This window comes from Giraffa tippelskirchi, chromosome 4 (assembly GCF_054371585.1).
Source record: "Giraffa tippelskirchi isolate mGirTip1 chromosome 4, T2T-mGirTip1v1.2.pri, whole genome shotgun sequence".
NCBI lineage: Eukaryota > Metazoa > Chordata > Mammalia > Artiodactyla > Giraffidae > Giraffa > Giraffa tippelskirchi.
This window is the reverse complement of record NC_137278.1, coordinates 99,740,657-99,762,795: the sequence shown is the minus strand read 5'-3', so window position 1 is coordinate 99,762,795 and position 22,139 is coordinate 99,740,657. Positions and strand designations below refer to the sequence as shown.

The following is a 22,139-nucleotide window of genomic DNA, read 5'->3' as shown; positions in this document are numbered from 1 at the left end:
TTTTTGGCTTTTTGCTGTATTTCTGTTTTGACTGTTTTACAATGACTGCATCGTTTCTAAATAATTAAAAAAAGAAAGGGCCAGCATATTTTCAAATTTAAAAAATTAAGTTGCCACTAAGCACATTTAGCTTAATCCTTTACATAATGATAAATGTTAAATATACAAAGAAATAAGAGAGGTCTGGATGGATGGCAGGACTCCACAAATCCCAACAGATGGGTCAGCGAGGCCCCCATCTCCTGGGAACGTGGTGGTAATGGAATTCCAAGTACCAACGCCGAACACCAGCCTTCTGGGTTTTAACCCAGAAGGTTAAACACCATCTGGAGCACATAGTCAGCACTCCAACAGCCGTCCTCCTCCTCAGTCCACACAGTCTGGGAGGGAGGCGCCATCTGCCCCAGATTTGCAGGTGAGGATGTGGGGCCCAGAGAGTTTAGGTGGCACGGTCAGTGGGGAGCCAGGCATGGAACCAGTCCAGCCCAAGAGTCCTGGCCCTGAAGCCTTCACTTTACTTCTGCACCAGGTCAGCCTCAGAACAAGGAAAGGTCCCTCCCAGGCCAAGTTCAGCTGCCGCCCTGACACGTGACACGTGACAGCACACATGACATAGGCCGCACTGCATTCAGAGACCTCAGGTCAGGAAGCCGCACTCCTCGCCGGCCAATCCCCCTGCTCAGGACAGGGTCAGTGACAGGGTGCAGAAGAACCGGGAGTCCTGCCCTGACACCTCTGGAAAGGATTCACTTATTCAGTACGCAGCTGTGATCAGCAGCAGTCAGGTTCACAGAGGGAGAAAACAGAACGGTGGCCATCGGGAGCTTGTGGAGGAGGGGTGAGGAAGTCACTGCTTCACGGTACAGAGCTTCCTTCGGGTGCTGAGAAGTTCTGCAGGTCTGTCGTACAATGATACGAGTATACTTAAAACTACTGAACTGTACACTTAGAAGTAGTTATGATGGTAAATTTCATGATGTCTATTTTACCACAATTAAAAATGTTTTAAATAAAATGAAAAATGTTAGTCGTTCAGTCGTGTCTGACTCTTTGCGACTCCATCTGCAGCCCATCAGGCTCCTCTGTCCATGGGATTCTCCAGGCAAGAATACTGGAGTGGGTTGCCATTTCCTCCTCCAGGGGATCTTCCCAACCCAGGGATTGAACTCAGGTCTCCTGCTTGGCAGGCGGATTCTTTACCATCCTAGCCACCAGGGAAGACCTTTAAATAAAATAAATCCCTTCAATTTCCCAGAAGGAGTAGGTCGCTGTATTAAGAGGTTTGCAACTAGGGAAAGTGGCCTCAGGGAGCAACTGACTCAAAATCTTGCTATAATTGTAATTTAATTCAAGAAACTTTGAGAGCCTCCCTTGAAAAAGAAGCAATTGTGACACAATTTGATCTTCACATTCATATTGTTCATTTCAAATAAACACTGCATCTAAATGCTACCATACTAGGACGTGTTCCTTTAGCATATTTAGGTATTTTAAATTCATTCATGTAACACCACAGTACAGTATTCATTTAGTAAAATAGCAAAGTATCATATAAAAATAAAGGAAATCTTTTATATATCCATCAAAAGGACTTACATGTATGAGCATTGCCCTCCACAAACTCCTTACAGATTTTCCTCTCCTTACATCTATGATCAGCTCTAAGCATGACCCCAGTGGGACCACACAGCGCCGACTACTCAGGACAGGCAGGGCGATTCACAATCTTAGCAAAACACAGATGGGAACCTGGGCTGAGAAAGTAACCTCTAGGTAGGAAATGCGAACAGTGACGATAGCTTATCTTGGTTTCCAGTCGTGGACGTTTCCAGGCTTGGGATCAGGCGCTGTTATCAAAATTGGGCTTCTTGGGTGAGAAGTTCAGAATCTCCTCCAAGGAAGGCTCTTTACCCTCTGGAGCTATTTCAGACTCAAACATCTGCTGCAACAAAGTGTCCACCGTCTTGTACTCTGGGAAGAAGGAGAAAGGGCACATGGAACTGACTGTGGGGGTAGGAGAGGAGCACCCAGGCCCTCAGAGCTGGGCTCTCCCGAAGGAGGAACTCGGAGCCCATCCCACGGAGCTCCCAACCCCCTCAGAGGCTCTGGAGACCAAGGAGAAGGTCCTCCTTGAAGGAGGCAGGAGGACCCGCTCTGAGGTGGCATGCCCACTCCACTCCTCCCTCTGTCTATGCTGTTCTGTGTCTAATTGCACTGTACGGTGTCCCTGCCAAAGCCCCAGCTGGAATTCAGACAGGTTTGGGTTTACTTGATGTTGTTTAGTTGCTAAGTATTATCAACTCTTTGTGAACTCATGGACTGTAGCCCAAGAGGCTCCTCTGTCCATGGAATTTCCCAGGCAAGAATACTGGAGCAGGTTGCCATTTTCTTCTCCAGGGAATCTTCCCAACCTAGGGATCAAACCCACATCTCTTGCATCGGCAGGTGGGTTCTTCACCGATGAGCCACCAGGGAAGCCCCCTTGGGTTTACTCAGTCAATCCATAATTCACTGCAAATCAGTAAAGTAATTAAACAGCTGATGTTAACAACCCCGTGTCCCAGGCACATTGTGAGGCCCTGGGAATACAGTTCAGTTCAGTCTCTCAGGCGAGTCTGACTGTTTGCAACCCCATGGACTGCAGCACACCAGGCCTCCCTGTCCATCAGCAACTACTGAAGCTTGCTCAAAATCATGTCCATTGAGTCGGTGATGTCATCCAACCATCTCATCCTCTGTCGTCTCCTCCTCCTCCCTTCAATCTTTCCCAGCATCAGGGTCTTTTCAAATGAGTCAGCTCTTTGCATAAGGTGGACAAATTATTGGAGTTTCAGCTTCAATATCAGTCCTTCCAGTATTAAGGGCTGATTTCCTTTAGGATTGATTGGTTGGATCTCCTTGCTGTCCAAGGGATTCTCAAGAGTCTTCTCTTAACACCACAGTTCAAAAGCCTCAATTCTTTGGCACTCAGCTTTCTTTACAGTCCAACTCTCACACCTATACAGGAAAAACCATAGCTTTGACTAGATGGATTTTAGTTGGCAAAGTAATGTCTCTGATTTTTAATAAGCTGTCTAGGTTGATCATAACGTTTCTTATAAGGAGCAATCGTCTTTTCATTTCATGGCTGCAGTTGCTATCTTCAGTGATTTTGAAACCTCAAAAAATACTCTCTCACTGTTTCCATTGTTTCCCCATCTATTTGCCATGAAGTGATGGGACCGGATGCCATGATCTTAGTTTTCTGAATGTGGAGTTTTAAGCCAGCTTTTTTACTCTCCTCTTTCATCAAAAGGCTCTATAGTTCTTCTCTTTCTACCATAAGGGTGGTATCATCTGCTTATCTGAGGTTATTGATATTTCTCCCGGCAAGCTTGATTCCAGCTTGTGCTTCTTCCAGCCCAGCGTTTGTCATGATGTACTCTGCATAAAAGTTAAATAAGCAGGGTGACAATATACAGCCTTGACATACTCCTTTCCTGATTTGGAACCAGTCTGTTATTCCAAGTCCAGTTCTAAAGGTTGCTTCTTGGCCTGCATACAGATTTCTCAAGAGGTAGGTCAGGTGGTCTGGTATTCCCACCTCTTGAAGAATTTTCCACAGTTTGTGGTGATCCACACAGTCAAAGGCTTTGGCGTATTCAATAAACCAGAAGTAGATGTTTTTCTGGAACTCTTGCTTTTTCGATGATCCAACAGATGTTGGCAATTTGATCTCTGGTTCCTCTGCCTTTTCTAAAACCAGCTTGAACATCTGGAAGTTCATGGTTCATGTCCTGTTGAAGCCTGGCTTGGAGAATTTTGAGCATTACTTTGCTAGCGTGTGAGATGAGTGCAATTGTGCAGCAGTTTGAGCATTCTTTGGCATTGCCTTTCTTTGGGATTGGAATGAAAACTGACCTTTTCCAGTCCTGTGGCCACTGCTGAGTTTTCCAAATTTGCTGGCATGTTGAGTGCAGCACTTTCACAGCATCATCTTTTAAGATTTGAAATAGTTCAACTGGAATTCCATCACCTCCACTAGCTTTGTTCGTAGTGATGCTTCCTAAGGCCCACTTGACTTTGCACTCCAGGATGTCTGGCTCTAGGTGAGTGACCACACCATCGTGGTTATCTGTGTCATGAAGATCTTTTTTGTATAGCTCTTCTGTGTATTCTTGCCACCTCTTCTTAGTATCTTCTGCTTCTGTTAGGTCCATATCATTTCTGTCCTTTATTGAGCATGAAATGTTCCCTTGGTATCTCTAATTTTCTTGAAGAGATCTCTAGTCTTTCCCAATCTGTTGTTTTCCTCTATTTCTTTGCACTGATCGCTGAGGAAGGCTTTCTTATCTCTCCTTGCTATTCTTTGGAACTCGGCATTCAAATGGGTATATCTTTCCTTTTCTGCTTTGCCTTTAGCTTCTCTTCTTTTCTGTTATTTGTAAGGCATCCTCAGACAACCATTTTGCCTTTTTGCATTTCTTTTTCTTGAGGATGGTCTTAATCACTGCCTCCTGTACAATGTCATGAACCTCCATCCATAGTTCTTCAGGCACTCTGTCTATCAGATCTAATCCCTTGAATCTATTTCTCACTTCCACTGTATAATCGTAAGGGATTTGATTTAGGTCATACCTGAATGGTCTAGTGGTTTTCCCTACTTTCTTCAATCTAAGTCTGAACTTGGCAATAAGGAGTTCATGATCTGAGCCACAGTCTGCTCCCGGTCTTGTTTTTGCTGACTGTATAGAGCTTCTCCATCTCTGGCTGCAAAGAATATAATCAATCTGATTTCAGGGTTGACCATCTGCCAGGAGCCAGCTCATGAGATCCCACCCATGACAGAGTCATGAGGAGAAGGACTGATCGAGCACGGCTTCTCAGGCCTCAGGGATTCTCGGAAGGCTGCCTCGGCACTCACCTTGAAGATGATATCTGTCTTTCTGACGTTTGTTATAATAAACTTCTTCTTATTTTCTGTGGCTTAGACAAAAGGCCTTTCCTGATTCTCTTCTAAAATAGATCTATCTGAAACCTTAATTTGACAAGGCCCCTGAAGGTAGCACCCTAATAAAATTATCTAGGATATAGAGTATACTAATCCAAATTCCTCTTACTGGCATATTGGTTTGTTTAATAAATATATCTGTGCCTTTGGAGCTAATGTGCTTGACTGCTCCTTACCAATAAACAACGTTGAGAGCCTCCACACAGAAAGCCCCCATGGGCACAGAGCCCTTCATGGAAAATAGGGCTTATTAGAAAACATAAGAAATATTACTTTATGAAACTGTTACTTAGTCTATATTTACTCACTATGTTTTTGCTCTTAACGTATTTAGCCTATATAATGAAAACATGATAGCTAGAGATTTATATAAATACAAGTTTAGCTTTAATACAAATAATAAGATGTTTGTTAATTCAGCTGGTGATTTTGCTAGGCACTGACCTTGGTACTACATTGTTTCAGCTTGCTGTGCCATGACTTTATGGGACCACATTCTTTTCTGTTAGGCTCAAGGCATAAGATAGATTACAGAAAAACAGGTTTTACCTTGAAACTCTGAGTTTATAAATTCTTTCTTTCTCATAATCTGCTGTGCCTGTATTCTTTAAAAAATGTAACTCTGGTACTTTCTGTGCCTGACACTAAAATGTTCTGGCTGATCAACCCTTATCAATAAAGGAGTCACAGGATGTTAGCAGGCCTCCAGGCCAGAAGATGATGTAAACAACTTTAAACTTTTTGTAACTAAGAAACACAAACAGTGTCCTGGTTCCGATAAGGGTCAAAAACTGCTGACCCATTGATCTGATTTGGCATGACTCTACACTTTACATTTGTTTCTATGTACAACTAAAAATATAAAAGCTGCCTTGAAAACAATAAAGTCAGAAGACATTTGGAAACACCAAGACTCGCTGTGTCTTCTCATTCGCATCGCCGACGCCGTCCATCCTGAGGGAACCCTGGACCAGCTGGAGTAGGACTCCAGCAACCATCTGGTGATGTCCATGTGTAAAGTCTTCTCTTGTGTTGTTGGAGGAGGGTGTTTGCTATGACCAGTGCGTTCTCTAGGCAAAATTCTGTTAGCCTTTGCCCTGCTTCATTCTGTACTCCAAGGCCAAATCTGCCTGTTACTCCAGGTGTTTCTTGACTTCCTATTTTTGCATTCCATTCCCCTATAATAAAAAGGACATCTATTTTGGTTGTTAGTTCTAGAAAGTCTTGTAGGTCTTTACAGAACCGTTCAACTTCAGCTTCTTCAGCATTGCTGGTCGGAGCATAGACTTGGATTACTCTGATACTGAATGGTTTGCCTTGGAAACAGATATAGATCATTCTGTCATTTTTGAGATTGCATCCAAGTACTGCATTTCAGATTCTTTTATTGACTATGATGGCTACTCCATTTCTTCTAAGGGATTCTTGTCCACAGTAGTAGATATAATGGTTATCTAAGTTAAATTCACCCATTCTAGTCCATTTTAGTTTGCTGATTCCAAAAATGTCAGTGTTCACTCTTGCCATCTCTTGCTTGACCACTTCCAATTTGCCTTGATTCATGGACTTAACATTCCAGGTTCCTATGCACTATTGCTCTTTGCAGCACCGAACTTTACTTCCATCACCAGTGATATCCACACTGAGTATTGTCTCTGCTTTGGCTCCCTCTCTTCATTCTTTCTGGAGTTATTTCTCCACTGATCCCCTGGGGATACAATGGAGAACAAAAAAGATACAGCCCTGCACCTGTGGAGCTTTGAGTCTGCAGAGAAGACAGATGGTGACCAGGCAGTCACTCAGCAATGAATGTGTAGCTGACTTGTGCTAACAGGTGGGGGAGGAGAGCTGGGTGGGGGCTCACAGGAGCACCTGACTTCTTGAGGAACCCAGGGTGCTTCCCCAAGGAAGTACTACCTGAGCAGAGACCTGTAGGAGGAGAGGCCTTGATTAGGCAAGGGGGGATGGGATGAGAGCATGGGGAGAAAGCAGGATGTGCAAAGGGCCTGTGGCAGGATGGAGCAGGGGAGCCAAGGAAGTAGGGCCAGCAGGGCTGAAGGGCAAAGGTATAGGGGATCCTGGGCTGAGATATTCAAGGGACAAGGTATGGGGCCCCCAAGCCCATGCAGGTCTTTATCCTTGACCCACAGAAAGCCCTTGAAGGTCAGGTTTGCATTCTGGAAGCATCACACCAGCTGCTATGAGAAGGATGGGTCAGAGGAAGTTTCAGGTTGGGTTAAAACTTACTTTTTGATGCAATTCTAAAGTACAGTCCTTTCAAGGCCTTCTTTCTGTTGTCTCCATTGTCTGCACTGAAGCCACTGTCCTTGGTGTCCGTGTTGTCAATGAGCCCCCCGTCCTGCACTTCTTCCCTTCAGGGAGGAAGACACGGTGTGAACAAGGCCAAGTCCCTCAGCTGAGTCCCGCTCTGTCCTCTCAGCCATGGCCCCACGTCACCCATGCAGCCAGTGAGGGTCTCTGAGAACTGGCACCCAGGAGCCAGCTGGCTGCCATGGGATCTCGGGGATTAAAGGTGGTCATGACCCTGCCAAGAACATCCCACTTCCAAAGTCCATGAGCTGTGTCAGGAACTGCTACTCACTCTTGGACCCCCACTCCAAGCTCCTGAATCTTCTTCTCAATGGCAGTTTCCACTTCACTCTTTTCTAGAGAATATGCCACAAAAAACGCCTCCAAGATGAACGCTATGAAAATACTGAGAAAGAATAAAAGGCAGAGGGTGTTATGTTGAGTCAGCCGTGGTCTAGGTGATGGGAAATTGTAATGCCAAAGAGTTTTCAAGCCCAAATGAGAAAAAGGCTGCCCATCTTTGCAAAGAGAACATCACATGAAGAAGAAATGACAAAGTGTCTTTCAAGCATTGAGCACAACTTTCTCTCATCTGGAAAATCATTCTTCCTCTACATCCTATTTAAATAGTCACTATTAAGAAAATAGAGGGTTTTTTAATTCACAATTTTTTAAAGGTTATATTCCAGTTATAGTTATTATAAAACTCTGGCTATATTCTCTGTGTTGTAGCTTATGATAAGCCACTTCAGTCATGTCCAAGTCTTTGGGAGTCTAAGAACTGTAGCCCACCATGATTCCCCAAGCAAGAATACTGGAATGGGTTGCCATGCCCTTCTTCAGGGGATCTTCCTGACCCAGGGATCAAACCCAAGTCTCTTATATCTCCTACATTGGTTGGCAGGTTCTTTACCCCTAGCGCCACCTGGGAAGCACATCCTTGTATCTTATTTTATATGTAACAGTTTGTACCTCTTACTCCCCTACCCCTGTATTGCAAAAGTATGAAATGATTCACCAATTTGTGTGTCATCCTTGTGCAGGGGCAATGTGAATCTTCTTTGTATATGGTTCCAATTTTATTACAAATGTTGCCAGACCAAGCACAAAAATACAGTTTAAGGAGAAGTTTAGGCCAAATAATGGTTGATAGACAACTCTCCACGAATGTCTCATGTTTCTACACAGTCTGGACCCTGGAGCAAAGGCACTGGGAGTCAATTTAGGGATGTATTAATTGGAAAAAAAATTCACTTATGGAAAACCCAAACTTTTTGACCAACCCAGTACACTAGCCTCTGGAGATGTCCCATGGTAGTAAAGCTTGGCACTGCCTCCTCCCCAGAGATCACTGTGGCGAGCAAAGACCTCTCCTGCCCAGAGAACTTCTTACATTCAAGAGTAAAAATAAGGTCTTTCTTGAACTTACTTACAAAACAGAAACAGACTCACAGACTTAAAGAATGAACTTACACTTGCCAGAGAGGAAAAATATGGGGAAGGGATAGGTAGGGCGTCTGGGATGGACATGTACACACTGCTGTATTTGAAATAGATAAGCTTTCTGAAATTTAGTAATGTTTATCTTTTTGCCAGTTTTTCTAAATGTCCTGTGGACATCTAATAACAACATATGAGATACAAAATTTTTAATATGTTTGTGTACAATATGATAATATAAATTAAATATAAATCTATTCTATTTAAATTATTAATGACATCATTCAAGATGCTCCTATTCTTATTTTTTCTTCACTTGATAAAATATTCTCAGAGAAATGTTAATATGTCTCTCTATGATTACATATTTTTTCTTTTCCCTTATATTTCTTCGGTTTTTGCTTTATGTATCTTTGTTTCTTTGCTGTTAAGATGTCTAACAGTTTATGGTGTCTATCTTCTTTGGGAATTGTACCTTTTATCATTAAAAATTTTCACCTTTGTTTCATTTAAAACCAGTTCAGTTCAGTTCATTCGCTCACTCATGTCTGACTCTTTGCGACCCCATGAACCACAGCACGCCAGGCCTCCCTGTCCATCACCAACTCCCAGAGTTTACCCAAATTCATGTCCATAGAGTCGGTGATGCCATCCAGCCATCTCATCCTCTGTCATCCCCTTCTCCTCCTGCCCCCAATCCTTCCCAGCATCAGGGTCTTTTCCAATGACTCAACTCTTCGCATCAGGTGGCCAAAGTATTGGAGTTTCAGCTTCAACATCAGTCCTTCCAATGAACACCCAGGACTGATCTCCTTTAGGATAGACTGGTTTGATCTCCTTGCTGACCAAGGGACTCTCAAGAGTCTTCTCCAACACCACAGTTCAAAAGCATCAATTCTTTGGCGCTCAGCTTTCTTCACCATCCAACTCTCACATCCATACATGACTACTGGAAAAACTATAGCCTTGACTAGACGGGCCTTTGTTGGCAAAGTAATGTCTCTGCTTTTAAATATGCTGTCTAGGTTGGTCATAACTTTCCTTCCAAGGAGTAAGTGTCTTTTAATTTCATGGCTGCAGTCACCATCTGAAGTGATCTTGGAGCCCCCCAAAAATAAAGTCTGACACTGTTTCCATTGTTTCCTCATCTATTTACCATGAAGTGATGGGACCAGATGCCATGATCTTAGTTTTCTGAATATTGAGCTTTAAGCCAACTTTTTCACTCTCCTCTTTCACTTTCATCAAGAGGCTCTTTAGTTCTTCTTCACTTTCTGCCATAAAGGTGGTGTCATCTGCATATCTGAGGTTATTGATATTTCTCCCGGCAATCTTGATTCCAGCTTGTGCTTCTTCCAGCCCAGCGTTTGTCGTGATGTACTCTACATATAAGTTAAATAAGCAGGGTGACAATATACAGCCTTGACGTATTCCTTTTCCTATTTGGAACCAGTCTGTTGTTCCATGTCCAGTTCTAACTCTTGCTTCCTGACCTGCATACAGGTTTCTCAAGAGGCACGTCAGGTGGTCTGGTATTCCCATCTCTTGAAGAATTTTCCACAGTTTATTGTGATCCACACAGTCAAAGGCTTTGGCATAGTCAATAAAGCAGAAATAGATGTTTTTCTGGAACTCTGTTGCTTTTTCGATGATCCAGTGGATGTTGGCAATTTGATCTCTGGTTCCTCTGCCTTTTCTAAAACCAGCTTGAACATCTGGAAGTTCATGGTTCACATATTGCTGAAGCCTGGCTTGGAGAATTTTGAGCATTACTTTACTAGCGTGTGAGATGAGTGCAATAAATGAATAAATTTTAAAAAATAAAATAAAACAGAAAACCAACAAGGACCTACACATCTAGCCCAGGGAACTCTGCTTAATGTCACATGGCAGCCTGGAGGAGAGGAGAGTTTGGGGGAGAATAGATACGTGTATATGTATTGCTGAGTCCCTTCCCTGTTCACTTGAATCTATCACATTGTTAACTGGCTATACCCCAAAACAAAGTAAAAAAGTTTTTAAAATAAGGTATTTCTCTTTTTCTCTCTCTCTCCCCAGAGGGGAGGATGGGCAGGCCTTCCCAGATATACAGATTAGAGTTTCCTTGTTTTGAATTTCTCGTTCTACAATCTAGCCCGTCCAGCTGGCCCTCATCTCGCTGCTTAGTGGGGATTAGGGCTCCGGGAACAGACCAAAGTATTGCTCTGGCTACAGCTTCTGCCATGAGGAATAAGCTTTGTCTTGGACCCTAGATGTCACACTTTGTCATTACATACACATGACACACATGTGCAATGACCTGTCAGTTTGTGAGTAGGGAATCCCAGCTCCTTCACCACCTCTGACTTAACGCGATGCTGATGGAGCCCCGGCTGTCACCACCCCCAGGTACTTCGGGGAGGAGAGGAGCAGAAAAACCCCTACAGCTTTTCACATTGCCTCGGCCCCTCCCAGCATTCTGACAATCTCTCTTAGAGTCACTCGGGGGCATTTTTCTCTTGTTCCTGTTGCATATTCTCTCCAGACTGTGCAGACAAGCAGCACTGGGTGGTTCTCCCCTCCCCTCCCTCTACTGGGACGTTCTCGAGCCAAAATCAGCAGGTTGGTGGCCAAAGCAGCCTTGATGTAACAAGGCCTGGGGCTGGGCTGTCATGCCAAGGATTGTGTGCCCTGGGCTCTGAGAAGGGTACAAAAGCCAGAAACATCTCTGGGAAAAAACTCAGCAATCAAGGGCTTCCCTGGTGGCTCAGTGGTAAAGAATCCATTTGCCAATGCAGAGAACACAGGTTTGATTCCTGATCTGGGAAGATCCTACATGCTGCGGAGCAACTAAGCCCATATACCACAACTGCTGAGCCTGAGCTCTCGAGCCCATGAGCCATGAGTACCCTAGAGCCTGTGCACTGAAAACAGAGAAGCCACTTCAATGAGAAGCCCACACACCACAACTAGAGAGTAGTGCCCACCTGCTGCAACTAGAGCAAAGCCTGAGCAGCAGTGAAGACCCAGCACAGCCAATGAATACATAAATAACCAAAATGACTTAACAAGTGAAAACCTGTGATCAAGGGAACTCAGATTCCCACAAGGAACAAGGGAACTAGAATCAGAGATTGGCAAGCTGGAAGGAAAGCCCTCTGAAGTGCTGAGATGTCATTACTGCTTTCAAATAGTGGCTGAGTCCCCCCTCCCCAGAAGACAGATCAGGACAGAACTGGAACCAATGCAGAGAATTAACCAGTGGCACCTTTCCATTCCACCTGTGCAAGGACAGGTGAGGACCAGAGCTGGACGACAAGGAAACTAACTCGTTTAGGTTCTAATGAGTCCCAGGAGTTGGGCAGATTTCAGCAGAGGGTGGATGCAATTCACAAGGATGGTCATCCCAGTGGGGAAGGGTAGGGAGACCCGCCAGGACCCCAGAGCCCTTCTGACCCAAACATCTTGTGAGGCTATGAGATGTATATGACATACTGACATGCACGGCTGGCTGACACCGAAGAACACAAGTGTGAATAGAAGTTTGACGCCTCCCTTCTGGTGTTCTGGGCATCTAGCAGGGGAGACGTGGCCCATCCACAGGGAACTCCAGGAGGGAGCCAGGGAGGAGGGAGGTGCAAGCAGCTGTAGGTCTGAGGGTGGTGGCAGATCTGGAAAGGCCCACTGGCAGGAGGAAACTCACTTCACAATGAGAATGACGACCACAATGTGGAAGCTGATGAAATACAGCTTTGCCGCCTGGTGCGTCACGAGGGCAAAGCCTTCCGCGAGGAGTGCAAAGCTAAGGCACCAAACCTTCGAGGTTGTTGTTTAGTTGCTCAGTTGTGTCCCACTCTTTGCGACCCCCTGAACTATAGCCCGCCAGGCTCCTCTGTCCACGGGATTTCCCCGGCAAGAGTACGGGAGCGGGTTCCCATTTCCTTGTCCTCCCCGAAGCTGCTCTGGCATTCCCCAGCACGCCTCCTTCTCAGAAAGGATATTGTGCCACTGGTTGACCACGGTGAGCTCTGTCAGCAGGATAAGCGCGGACGCCAGATCGTTGAAGTTGTTCCTGCAGTAGTTGCCTCGGGCAAATGCTGAGTCTTTTAGGGCTGAGTTCCCACACACCAGGGCGTCAGCACTGCCAGAGCCGGGGTCCAAGAAGTGGACTTTGCCGTGGAACACTTCCATCCCAATGATGGCAAAGGCATAGAAGACCACCTAGGGTGGGCGGCGGCAGTCATGGGGTGGCACGCGGGGTGAGGGGAGGCAGGAGGACATGGGCATGGGTGGGCCAAGTGACAATAGCCAGCAGAAAAGGTTGCTACCCTCATTCCAGGAATGGCTGCCCCCTAGCCATGAGTTCCAGCAACATCAGGAAAAAGGGTGGGTGGGGTTTGCCCATCGACCACAGGATTGTTCAGGGACAGGAGATACACCGCCTGGACTACACCTTGACCTCTCCCAGAGTCTCCATTTACAGAGTCAAAGTGATGCTGCTAACAATTCCAGGGGTTAAATTTGCTATTGTTGTTCACTCCTGTCTGACTCTTTATGACCCCATGGAATGCAGCCTGCGTGACTCCTCTGTCCATGGGATTTCCAGGCAAGCATACTGGAGTGGGCTGCCATTTCCTTCTCCAGGGGGGTTTTCTGACCCAGGGATCGAACCCATGTCTCCTGAATTGGCAGGTGGATTCTTTATTGCTGAGCGACCAGGAAAGCCCAACTCATCATTAGATTTCATATTTGTCATATTTTATAGCGATTTCCCAGTAGAGTTTAAAAAACAATCCAGATACAAGAGCCATGCACTGGAAGGAGCTTAAATCCCTGAGAACCTCCTGGTGGTTAGGGCTAGGAATACCCCCTGGACTGTGGGTGAGAGAGCAACTTCGACGAGATTAACCCACTGAGGCTAGGGCATTTATTACAGCAGCCAGCGTACCTGAACTGTGTGCATGGATACATGCCTGATGCTTATGCACATTTGATATTTCTAAAAATGGCTCCTAGAAACCACTGAACTCATTGCTTTCATCTCTCTTTCTTTCCCTCACTTAAAATAAGGCTCAGAGAGAGCTGCTAAGAATGAATCTCTTAGACTTCCCTGGTGGTACAGTGGTTAAGAATCTGCCCATCAAAGCAGAGGACACAGTTTGATCCCTGGTCCAGGAAGATTCCATATGCCTTGGGCAACTAAAGCCCGTGTGCCACAACTACTGAGCCCAGCTGCTGTAAGTACTAAGCCCTAGAATCTGCGTTTTCCAATAAGAGAAGCCTCCACAATGAGGAGCCCACTCACTGCGACAGAGAGTAGCCGCTGCTCGGCGCAGCTAGAGAAAGCCCATGCAAAGCAACGAAGACCCAGTGTGGCCAAAAATGAATAAGTAAATTTCAAAAAATGAACATCTTCCCACTTGTTTCACGTGGATCAGAAAGAACACTCACCAAGACCAGGCCGCCAAACGTCAGCATTGTGGGGCCGATGTTAATTAAGGTTGTCACGATCACCCGGAACCTGGGATAAAATGAAGTTTCTGACACAAGGAAAAGGGCAGGGAAGAATAAAACTGACACCATCCTAGCACCTCTGGTTTAACACCTCTCCCTCCTGTCCTGGCTGTGTTTTCTAAATGCCGTTAGGAATCTGCCTTTACAATTTTGTCAGTGTCAGTCCATCTCCCGAACTGGGTGGGAGGGGCAGCAGGTAGTTAACTTGTATTTCACCTAGAGCAAAGCAAGGCAGTTAAAACAAAACAAAACAAAAAAACATGAGAAAGATAATCAGTTTCACCAGTAGGACAGAGGTGGGTATTAAGGCTGAAAACCCATCCAGCCTGGGACTTCCCTGGTGGACCAGTGATTAAGGTGGACCATTTCCCTTCCAATGCAGGCAGGTGAGGGCTCAATCCCTGGTTGGGAAGCTAAGATCCCACATGCCTTGTGGCCAAAAGAACAAAACATAAAACAGAAATAATATTGTAATAAATTCAGTAAATACTTTAAAGATGGTCCACAACAACAACAACAAAACAACAAAACTTTAAAAAAAGAAAAACCATACAGTCTCATCTGACTTTTTCCTCCACCTTTTTCTTCATCAAAAATCCAGTCTGTGTTAAAGCTTACCTGGAGACTTAGGTTGAAAGAGTGAGTATTTTGTGGGGTAGCAGGACAGTCCTCGAATGGAGGCATCCCCCTATACTCCTAGAAAGGAACCTAGCCTATCCAAAACAGAGTGGGTTTTTCCAGGTTTGGGAATCAGACTCCTAGGTTTGTGTCCCAGTTGTGTTTCTTTCTAGCTGTGCATCATTGGGGAAACTACTCACTCTCTCTGAGCTTCAGTGTCATGACCCATGAGCTCAGGATCATTAAAACCCCTACATCAAGCGTTGTTGGAAGGATTTAACAAGCTCCAATACTTTAGCCACCTGATGCAAAGAGCTGACCCATTGGAAAAGACCCTGATGCTAGGAAAGATTGAGGGCAGGAGGAGAAAGGGTGACAGAAGATGAGATGGCTGGATGGCATTGACTCAATGGACATGAGAATGAAGGACAGGGGAGCCTAGAGTGCTCATAGGGTCACAAAGAGTCAGACACAACTTAGGGACTGAACAACAAGACAATGGTTATCACACTGTTAGCATTAGCTGCCATCATGACATGCTAGCACAGTCAAGGGACCAGGTCACGGGGATGAAAGTGATGGGCTGAATTCCTGCCCTCAGGGAGCTACCACGTAGGTACCCTTCACCATTTTCACAGGCTTCCTGCCCCTGCCCACTGCCCCCAGAGAACCCAGGTCCTCTATACAAGTTCCACCCTGGGTACACAGTTGGGCATGTTTCAAGCTCCCAGGCAGGATGGCTTCTGTAGAGCCCCAGAAAGGAGAAACCGCCCAGGTGCAATGGTTCCCCATGGTTTCATCTTTACCTCTGAATGCTGACGATGACTCGTAAGAGTCGGAGTATTCTCAAAATCAAGACAATATCCAGTATTTGCTGACTGTTGTATTTTCTCGCTGGAAAAAGAACACAATCAATTCACATTGTTCTTTCTGAGCACCTCCAGCTTGTCCTTTAATTCAACGACGCCTGGGACTCTGTGGGTCCTGGGGAAATATGCATTTCACTTCAAGAACAGGGTGATGGCTCCAAGCAATAAGGAAGTGAGGGCTCCCCAAGCTGATCAGAGATGAGCTGAGCATCCTTGCCAGCCCTAGAGCATAGTCATGAGTGCAGGACCAGACTTCAGACCATCATCAAGAAGTGATTGTGAATCCCGTTCTACGGAACACATTTCAGCAAGCCCTTCTCCCCAGCATTCATTTCATTGTCAGGTTAAGAAGCTACTCCGTCTGGAATTCCCTGGTGGTCCAGCGGTTAAGAATCCGACTGCCAATGCAGGGGACATGGGTTCAATCCCTGGTCTGGGAAGATCCCACGTGCCTTGGGGTGACTAAGCCCATGCCGCAACTACCGAGCCTGTGCTCTAGAGCCCGTGCTCTGCAACAAGAAAAGCCACTGCAATGAGAAACCCATGGGCCTGTGCACTGCAACTAGAGAAAGGCCACACACAGCAATGAAGACCCAGCACTGCCAAAAATATAAATAAATAGAAATTTGAAAACACAAAAAGGGAACCTGCTTTATCTGTAAATAGTGCTCTCTGCCTTCTCTAGGAAGGAGCATGCAGGGTGGTGAGGCACATGTGGGAAGCCGGAGGAGGGTAGAAAGAAGGGGTTGGGAGCGTGGCGGGCAGGGATCCTGGGTCAGGGGCCAGCATGGGCAGAAAGTCAAGGATAAGCCCTGAGACCAAGGGCAGTTTTGCAGAAATAACCAGGTGAGTGTTCAGTATGATGACACCTACAAATGAATCTCTACATAAAGAAGGCTGAGCGCCAAAGACTTGATGCTTTTGAACTGTAGTGCTGGAGAAGACTATTGAGAGTCCCTTGGACAGCAAGGAGATCAAACCAGCCAATCCTAAAGGAAATCAACCCTGAGTATTCATTAGAAGAACTGATGCTGAAGCTGAAGCTTCAATACTTTGGCCACCTGATGGGAAGAACTGACTCATTGGAAAAGATCCTGACGCTGGGAAAGATTGAAGGCAGGAGGAAAAGGGGACAACAGAGGATGAGACAGTTGAATAGCATCACCGACTCAATGGACATGAGTCTGAGCAAACTCTGGGAGGTGGTGAAGGACAGGGAAGCCTGGTGTGCTGTGGTCCATGGGGTTGCAAAGAGTCGGACACAAATGAGCGACTGAACAACAACAACCATACAGCTAAACACAGACAAAGCTACCATCCCTCTCCAGAACATGGAACATTCTTACTGATTCTCTTTCATCCCCCCTGCATTGCTCCAAACACCCTAAGAGTGCACCATGGAGGTTCTACAAAGATTACTGATTGAACATATGACCCAGGAAGCAGAGAAGCTGGGAGTCGGTGATGACACTGACCTTGAATGGTGGAGTTGGCCACAGTGGCCAGCAGGGCTGCGATGATGATCAACGTATCGAACCTAACAGTGAAGAAGCAACATCAGTAAGGAATCAAGAGAAAGGTCTGTCAAGCTCAGGATACAGTGAATCCTAAGAAAATGCTGAATCCAATCTCCTAGAGAAAGCCAAGATCCAGCATCAAACTCATTTCCATGATTTTTAGGGCAGCAGATACAAAGCAAGAAACACCGTGTTTGATCACTGACTCGCTGCTCCAATGAACCATTCCGGGAAGTCTGCAGAAATCAACTAATTCATATCACTCTGCCTTCCAACATAGCTACATACTTGCAAGAACACTTTGAGACATTTTCAGAATACACAGTATAATCTTTCTTGGCATCAATTTTACTAAATGCATTGCAACTTAAATTTTTTTTTTTCTTTTTGTGTTTTGGCCACACTGAGCAATGTGTGGGATCTTAGTTCCCTGACCAGGGATCAAACCCACATCCCCTGCATTGGAGGCATGGAGTCTTAACCACTGGACCACCAGGGAGGTTCTGCAACATTCTAATTAAAGATGAAATTCATCATGCCATTACTTTTCTTTCTGACGAAGGTGCCATGGTCCTGGACAACACTGGTCAGGTCCCTCCTGTTGGGCCACACAAGAACTCTAGTGAGTTTCTTGGCACTGGAAGCAGTGACCACAGAGATCCAGCTTTCCAAACTGTGTCCTCCTAAAGTTGGTGTTCTGTGATGCCTGACACTCAGCAGCACCCGAGATGGTGTGCAGCATGCAGGTGATGGTTTGAGGCCAGGAGGTACACAGCCTGGAGGAGAGAAGGTCACAGGAGACACATCCAGCCCAGGAAAGAGCTCGCTAAGGGCCTCGTCATCCAGCCATGCAGGCCATGTTTCTGATAATAAGACTAGAGTGTGGGGCCCAGCAGTTCGGAGGGAACTGTCTCACTGGGTGTGTGTTAAGATTCCTTTTCAAATTCAAGATGCCATGATCTGTGATTCTAATTTTAGCCAGTCATTCGAACTGACATCATAAACAACAGCTCTGACAACCAGATGTCCCCATGTCCTCAAGACTTCATGATAAGAAGCCTTGGGGACATTCCTGGAGGCCCAGGGGTTAAGATGCCACTCTTTCACTGCAGGGGGCGCAGGTTTGATTCCTGGGAGGACTAAGAACCAAGACCCCTCATGCTCTGCAGCATGGTCCAAAAAACAAAACAAGACTAATGAACAAAAAAACAACAAAAAAGAAACCTCAAAACTAGGCAGATAGAGCTTGAAACACTCCACAACTGTATTCCCACAGTGTGACAGGAAGCCCCTGTCTTCACCCTTGGTCCCCCACCACCCACAAAAAAAAAACACACAGACTCACCAGTTCCAGAACTGACTCCTTCCAAAATAAGCACTGGGTTCATATGTGTACAATTTCAGGAGAATCTCAATGATATACAGAGAAAGGAAAAGCCATTCTGCATAGGAAATTAAGGAGTCTTTCTCATCCAAAGCAATGAATATGGCGTTTATTAGAATGATGACATCGTAAACCCAGACAAAAATCCTGGCAGGAGGAAAAAAAGAAGAGATTCTGTCATATATTGCAATTTAAAAAAAGAAAAAAGAAAAAAGCAGGTTTAGAGCCCTACAGGGACAAATGTGTTTCCTGTCAATGTGATGAAAGTGATGTACTCACCACCTCCCATTCCACCAACACACACACACACACACGCACACACGCACACACAAACACACACACACACACACACACACACACACACACACACACACATTCACCCCTCATGGAAAGAAAGGCTCCGGCATGGAGCCTGAATTTCAGGGCCCTGAAATTCACCTGCCTCCCAGGCTTTCCTGCTAAGGAGAAAATGAAGACAGAGTGAGGGAGCAGGAGGAGGCCTAGTGTCCCCAAGTTCGCCTTTCTGGCACAGCGGCTGGGTCAGAGGAAAGGTTCGGTAGAATCGGGGGCAAGGAGAAGGTTTAGGGACCACTGCATCTCCACTGCTTGTCCCTGGATAACTGGAATCCCTTGCTAAGAAAGTTCCTGAAAACTTCTTTTTTTATTTTAAACCAAATTCTCTTATTTTTCTCTTTATTTTTCTTTACTTTTCTAAACAGGTTAAGATTATTTTAACAATATTTTCTATTTAACACCATACATCCAAAATAGTACCTGCTTAACATGTAATGATCATAAAAATTATAAGCGAGATATTTGGCATCCTTTTTTGGTATGAAGTCTTTGAAATCCAGCATGTGTGTGTGTCTTTTTTTAAAGCTGGGATATAGTCACTTTATACACACACGAGACTTCCAGGGGGTCAACATGTCCTATTTTCTCACTGAGTCAGGAGTGAAAAGGAATGAAAACAATGTGATATTTGGGCTCAGGCTCCACTTTTCAATGACAGAGCAGGTTGCCCCAAGCAGGCATCTGTGCTCTATGCTCCAGAGAATCCTGGGTGAATCCTGGACGTGGCCGCAGGAGGACAGAGTCCCAGCCCACTGTTATGGGGAAGCTTCAGACTCTAGGGGCCAGCCCTGGATGCCACACGTGGACACACAAACACCCATCATGTGAAACATATCTGTAGCTCAATGTTGAGATGAATGGAAAGGACCCTTTACATAAAAGGTTTTGGTTATTATAAAATATGGGCACTGAAAGGGATATTTACCTACATCACAGGCTGCGCTTATGCACTTCCAAGGACTTCTGAACCATTTACTTTCTTAAAAAAAATATTTATTTATTTGCAACAGGTCTTAGCTGTGGCACATGGGATCTTAGGTCTTTGTTGCAGCATTCGGGATCTTTAGTCACGGCATGTGGGATCTCGTTCCCACCAGGGACAGAACTTGGGTCCCTTGCACTGTGAGTGTGGAGTCTTAACCACTGGACCACCAGGAACGTCCCATCATTCACTTTTATGAGACAATAAATTCAAAGAAGGCAAGAGGGGGAATCTCTGCTGATAGGAGTATTCCAGGCAACACATAGTAAAAATAAGGTCTCCAACCAGAATAAAGGACTCTTTCTGGAGTCCATTGTGTTGTTCAGTCACGTCTGACCCGTGAACTGCAGCACTCCAGGCTCCCATGTGCTTCACCATCTCCCGGAGTTTACTCAAACTCACGTCCATTGCATCGATGATGCTCTCCAACCATCTGTCTGCCCCTATTCTCCTCCTGCCCTCAGTCTTTCCCAGCATCAGGGTCTTTTCCAATCAGTCGCTTTTAACCAAGTCCACTTACTTGAGAAAAAAGATTCAACTGGCATTCTTAACAGTCATTCCAGTGATGCTAACTCACGTCTTCTTACCATATACTTTACAGAGTTGGAATACCAGACTTGCCATCAACCTCCTAATGACCCTGGTAGGGCTGGAACTTTCTGAAATCAGAGAGCAATTAGTTTCCCTGACTCAGAAAGCACAGCCAGTCTGTGACTCTTGAGCATTTAAAAAAAAAAAATTGAAGAAGGAAGCGTAATCTAAAAGCCTGGCCTCTGGCTAAGGTTAAACACAGCTTGTCCAAAACCCTTTCCCATGCCTCCCTGAGAAACCAAACGCAGCCAGCAGGGGGCTGATCTATAGCTTCAATGGTGAAATGTATTCAGTCCAGACAGCACTAACTGATTCCATTACTTTGAAAGCAACTTGAGAGAAAACCAGCTCCATCTCACTTGCCTGTGTTGAACCATTTTCTGGACCAAGAGGCTTGTGGAAGACTGGTATACCCGAGGCATCCAAGTTTCCAGTGGGTGTCTCTTGATGTTGATGGCGACCACCCGGATGTTGAGGAGGTCAGCCAAGCGTAGAAAGTTCATTTTGTCTGCAATGAAAAGACGACCCCAAATATGGGGCTGTTGTGACACTAAGGTCCAAAGAGTGACACCAAGACAGCACTCTTGGATCTGCATTTCACAGATGAAGATCTGAAGCCTCAAAGGCCAAGGCCAAGGGGACAACGAGTGGCCCAGCCTCCCGCCTGTCCTCACGCAGACCCTGCGCCAGCCCAAAGCAGCCAAACCAAGCATGTGACTTTGCTGGCTCACAGATGCCACTGCCTCACTCCCTGCCTCCCATCTCACTTTCCTCCTCAGTGAAGACAATCACTGCTTTCCATGTCTGCCTGACCTACGTTTCCAGCCTCAATCCCATGTCCCTGCCCTCCCCACAAAATCTCCAAGGTAGGTATAACCCATACCCTTCAACCCCTACCCTTTTCTTGGCCCACCCTCCTCTCTGCCCTTTCTCAGGGACTCACTCAAATCCATAGTCTCCACAACACACTGGTATATCATCCCAGGCCAAAGTACAGTGATCACTTTCTTTTTAAAAATAATTAAGTAATTCATCGTTGGCTACTCTGGGTCTTCACTGCTGTGCAGGATTTCTCTAGCTGCAGCAGGGGCTGCCCTCTAGTTGCGGTGTGTGGGCTTCTCACTGCAGTGGCTTCTCTTGTTGCCGAGCATGGGCTCCAGAGCGCGAGCTCAGTAGCTGTGGCCCTTGGGTTTAGGTGCCCCTTGGCACGTGGGATCTTCCCAGACCAGGAATAGAACCTGTGTCCCCTGCATTGTCAGGAGGATTCTTAACCACTGGGCCACCAGGGAGGTCCGCAGTGACTACTTGCTTGACTAGCCTGGACCCACCCAGCTGCTGAGCCAGTCCTCGCAGGACCTGCTGAATGCCCAGGGCAAGCGGGCTATTCACCCCGTGTGCCTCTCCCCCACCAGGCATGTGGGACACTGACCAAGAGCCCACGGGGTTGCATGAACAGGAGTCCACTGTTTATGTATGAACTTCCTGTTACACACAACTGAAAGAAACATCACATTGATGGATGAAATCAGACTGTACACAGAGTGTTGCTGCTTCTTTGAAAACCAAGTTGAAGGCTTTGTAAGCTGTAAAG

The 22,139-nt window shown here is 45.8% G+C and overlaps 1 protein-coding gene and 1 non-coding gene across 4 annotated transcripts in view; both read right to left on the bottom strand.

The window, feature by feature from the left end:
• LOC145503968 (two pore channel protein 2-like) overlaps positions 1-22,139 on the bottom strand; it is a 55,383-nt gene continuing 33,244 nt past the window's right edge. Inside the window, exons 10-19 of one of the 3 annotated variants that reach the window (XM_081484830.1) lie at positions 20,912-21,056; positions 18,583-18,768; positions 17,196-17,257; positions 15,658-15,745; positions 14,171-14,240; positions 12,721-12,940; positions 12,423-12,513; positions 7,593-7,706; positions 7,238-7,362; positions 1-1,971 (exon numbers count right to left, since the gene is read on the bottom strand). In XM_081484830.1, coding sequence (XP_081340956.1) covers positions 1,841-1,971; positions 7,238-7,362; positions 7,593-7,706; positions 12,423-12,513; positions 12,721-12,940; positions 14,171-14,240; positions 15,658-15,745; positions 17,196-17,257; positions 18,583-18,768; positions 20,912-21,056 — 1,232 coding nt within the window. In that variant the 3' untranslated portion in view covers positions 1-1,840. Of the gene's footprint in view, positions 1,972-7,237; positions 7,363-7,592; positions 7,707-12,422; positions 12,522-12,720; positions 12,941-14,170; positions 14,241-15,657; positions 15,746-17,195; positions 17,258-18,582; positions 18,769-20,911; positions 21,057-22,139 lie in introns of all 3 variants that reach the window. The other 2 variants (XM_081484829.1, XM_081484831.1) reach the window with 2 other exon arrangements.
• LOC145504039 (U6 spliceosomal RNA) lies at positions 8,299-8,407 on the bottom strand. The gene has a single exon (XR_014052031.1). It is a non-coding gene; the product is annotated as a U6 spliceosomal RNA (small nuclear RNA).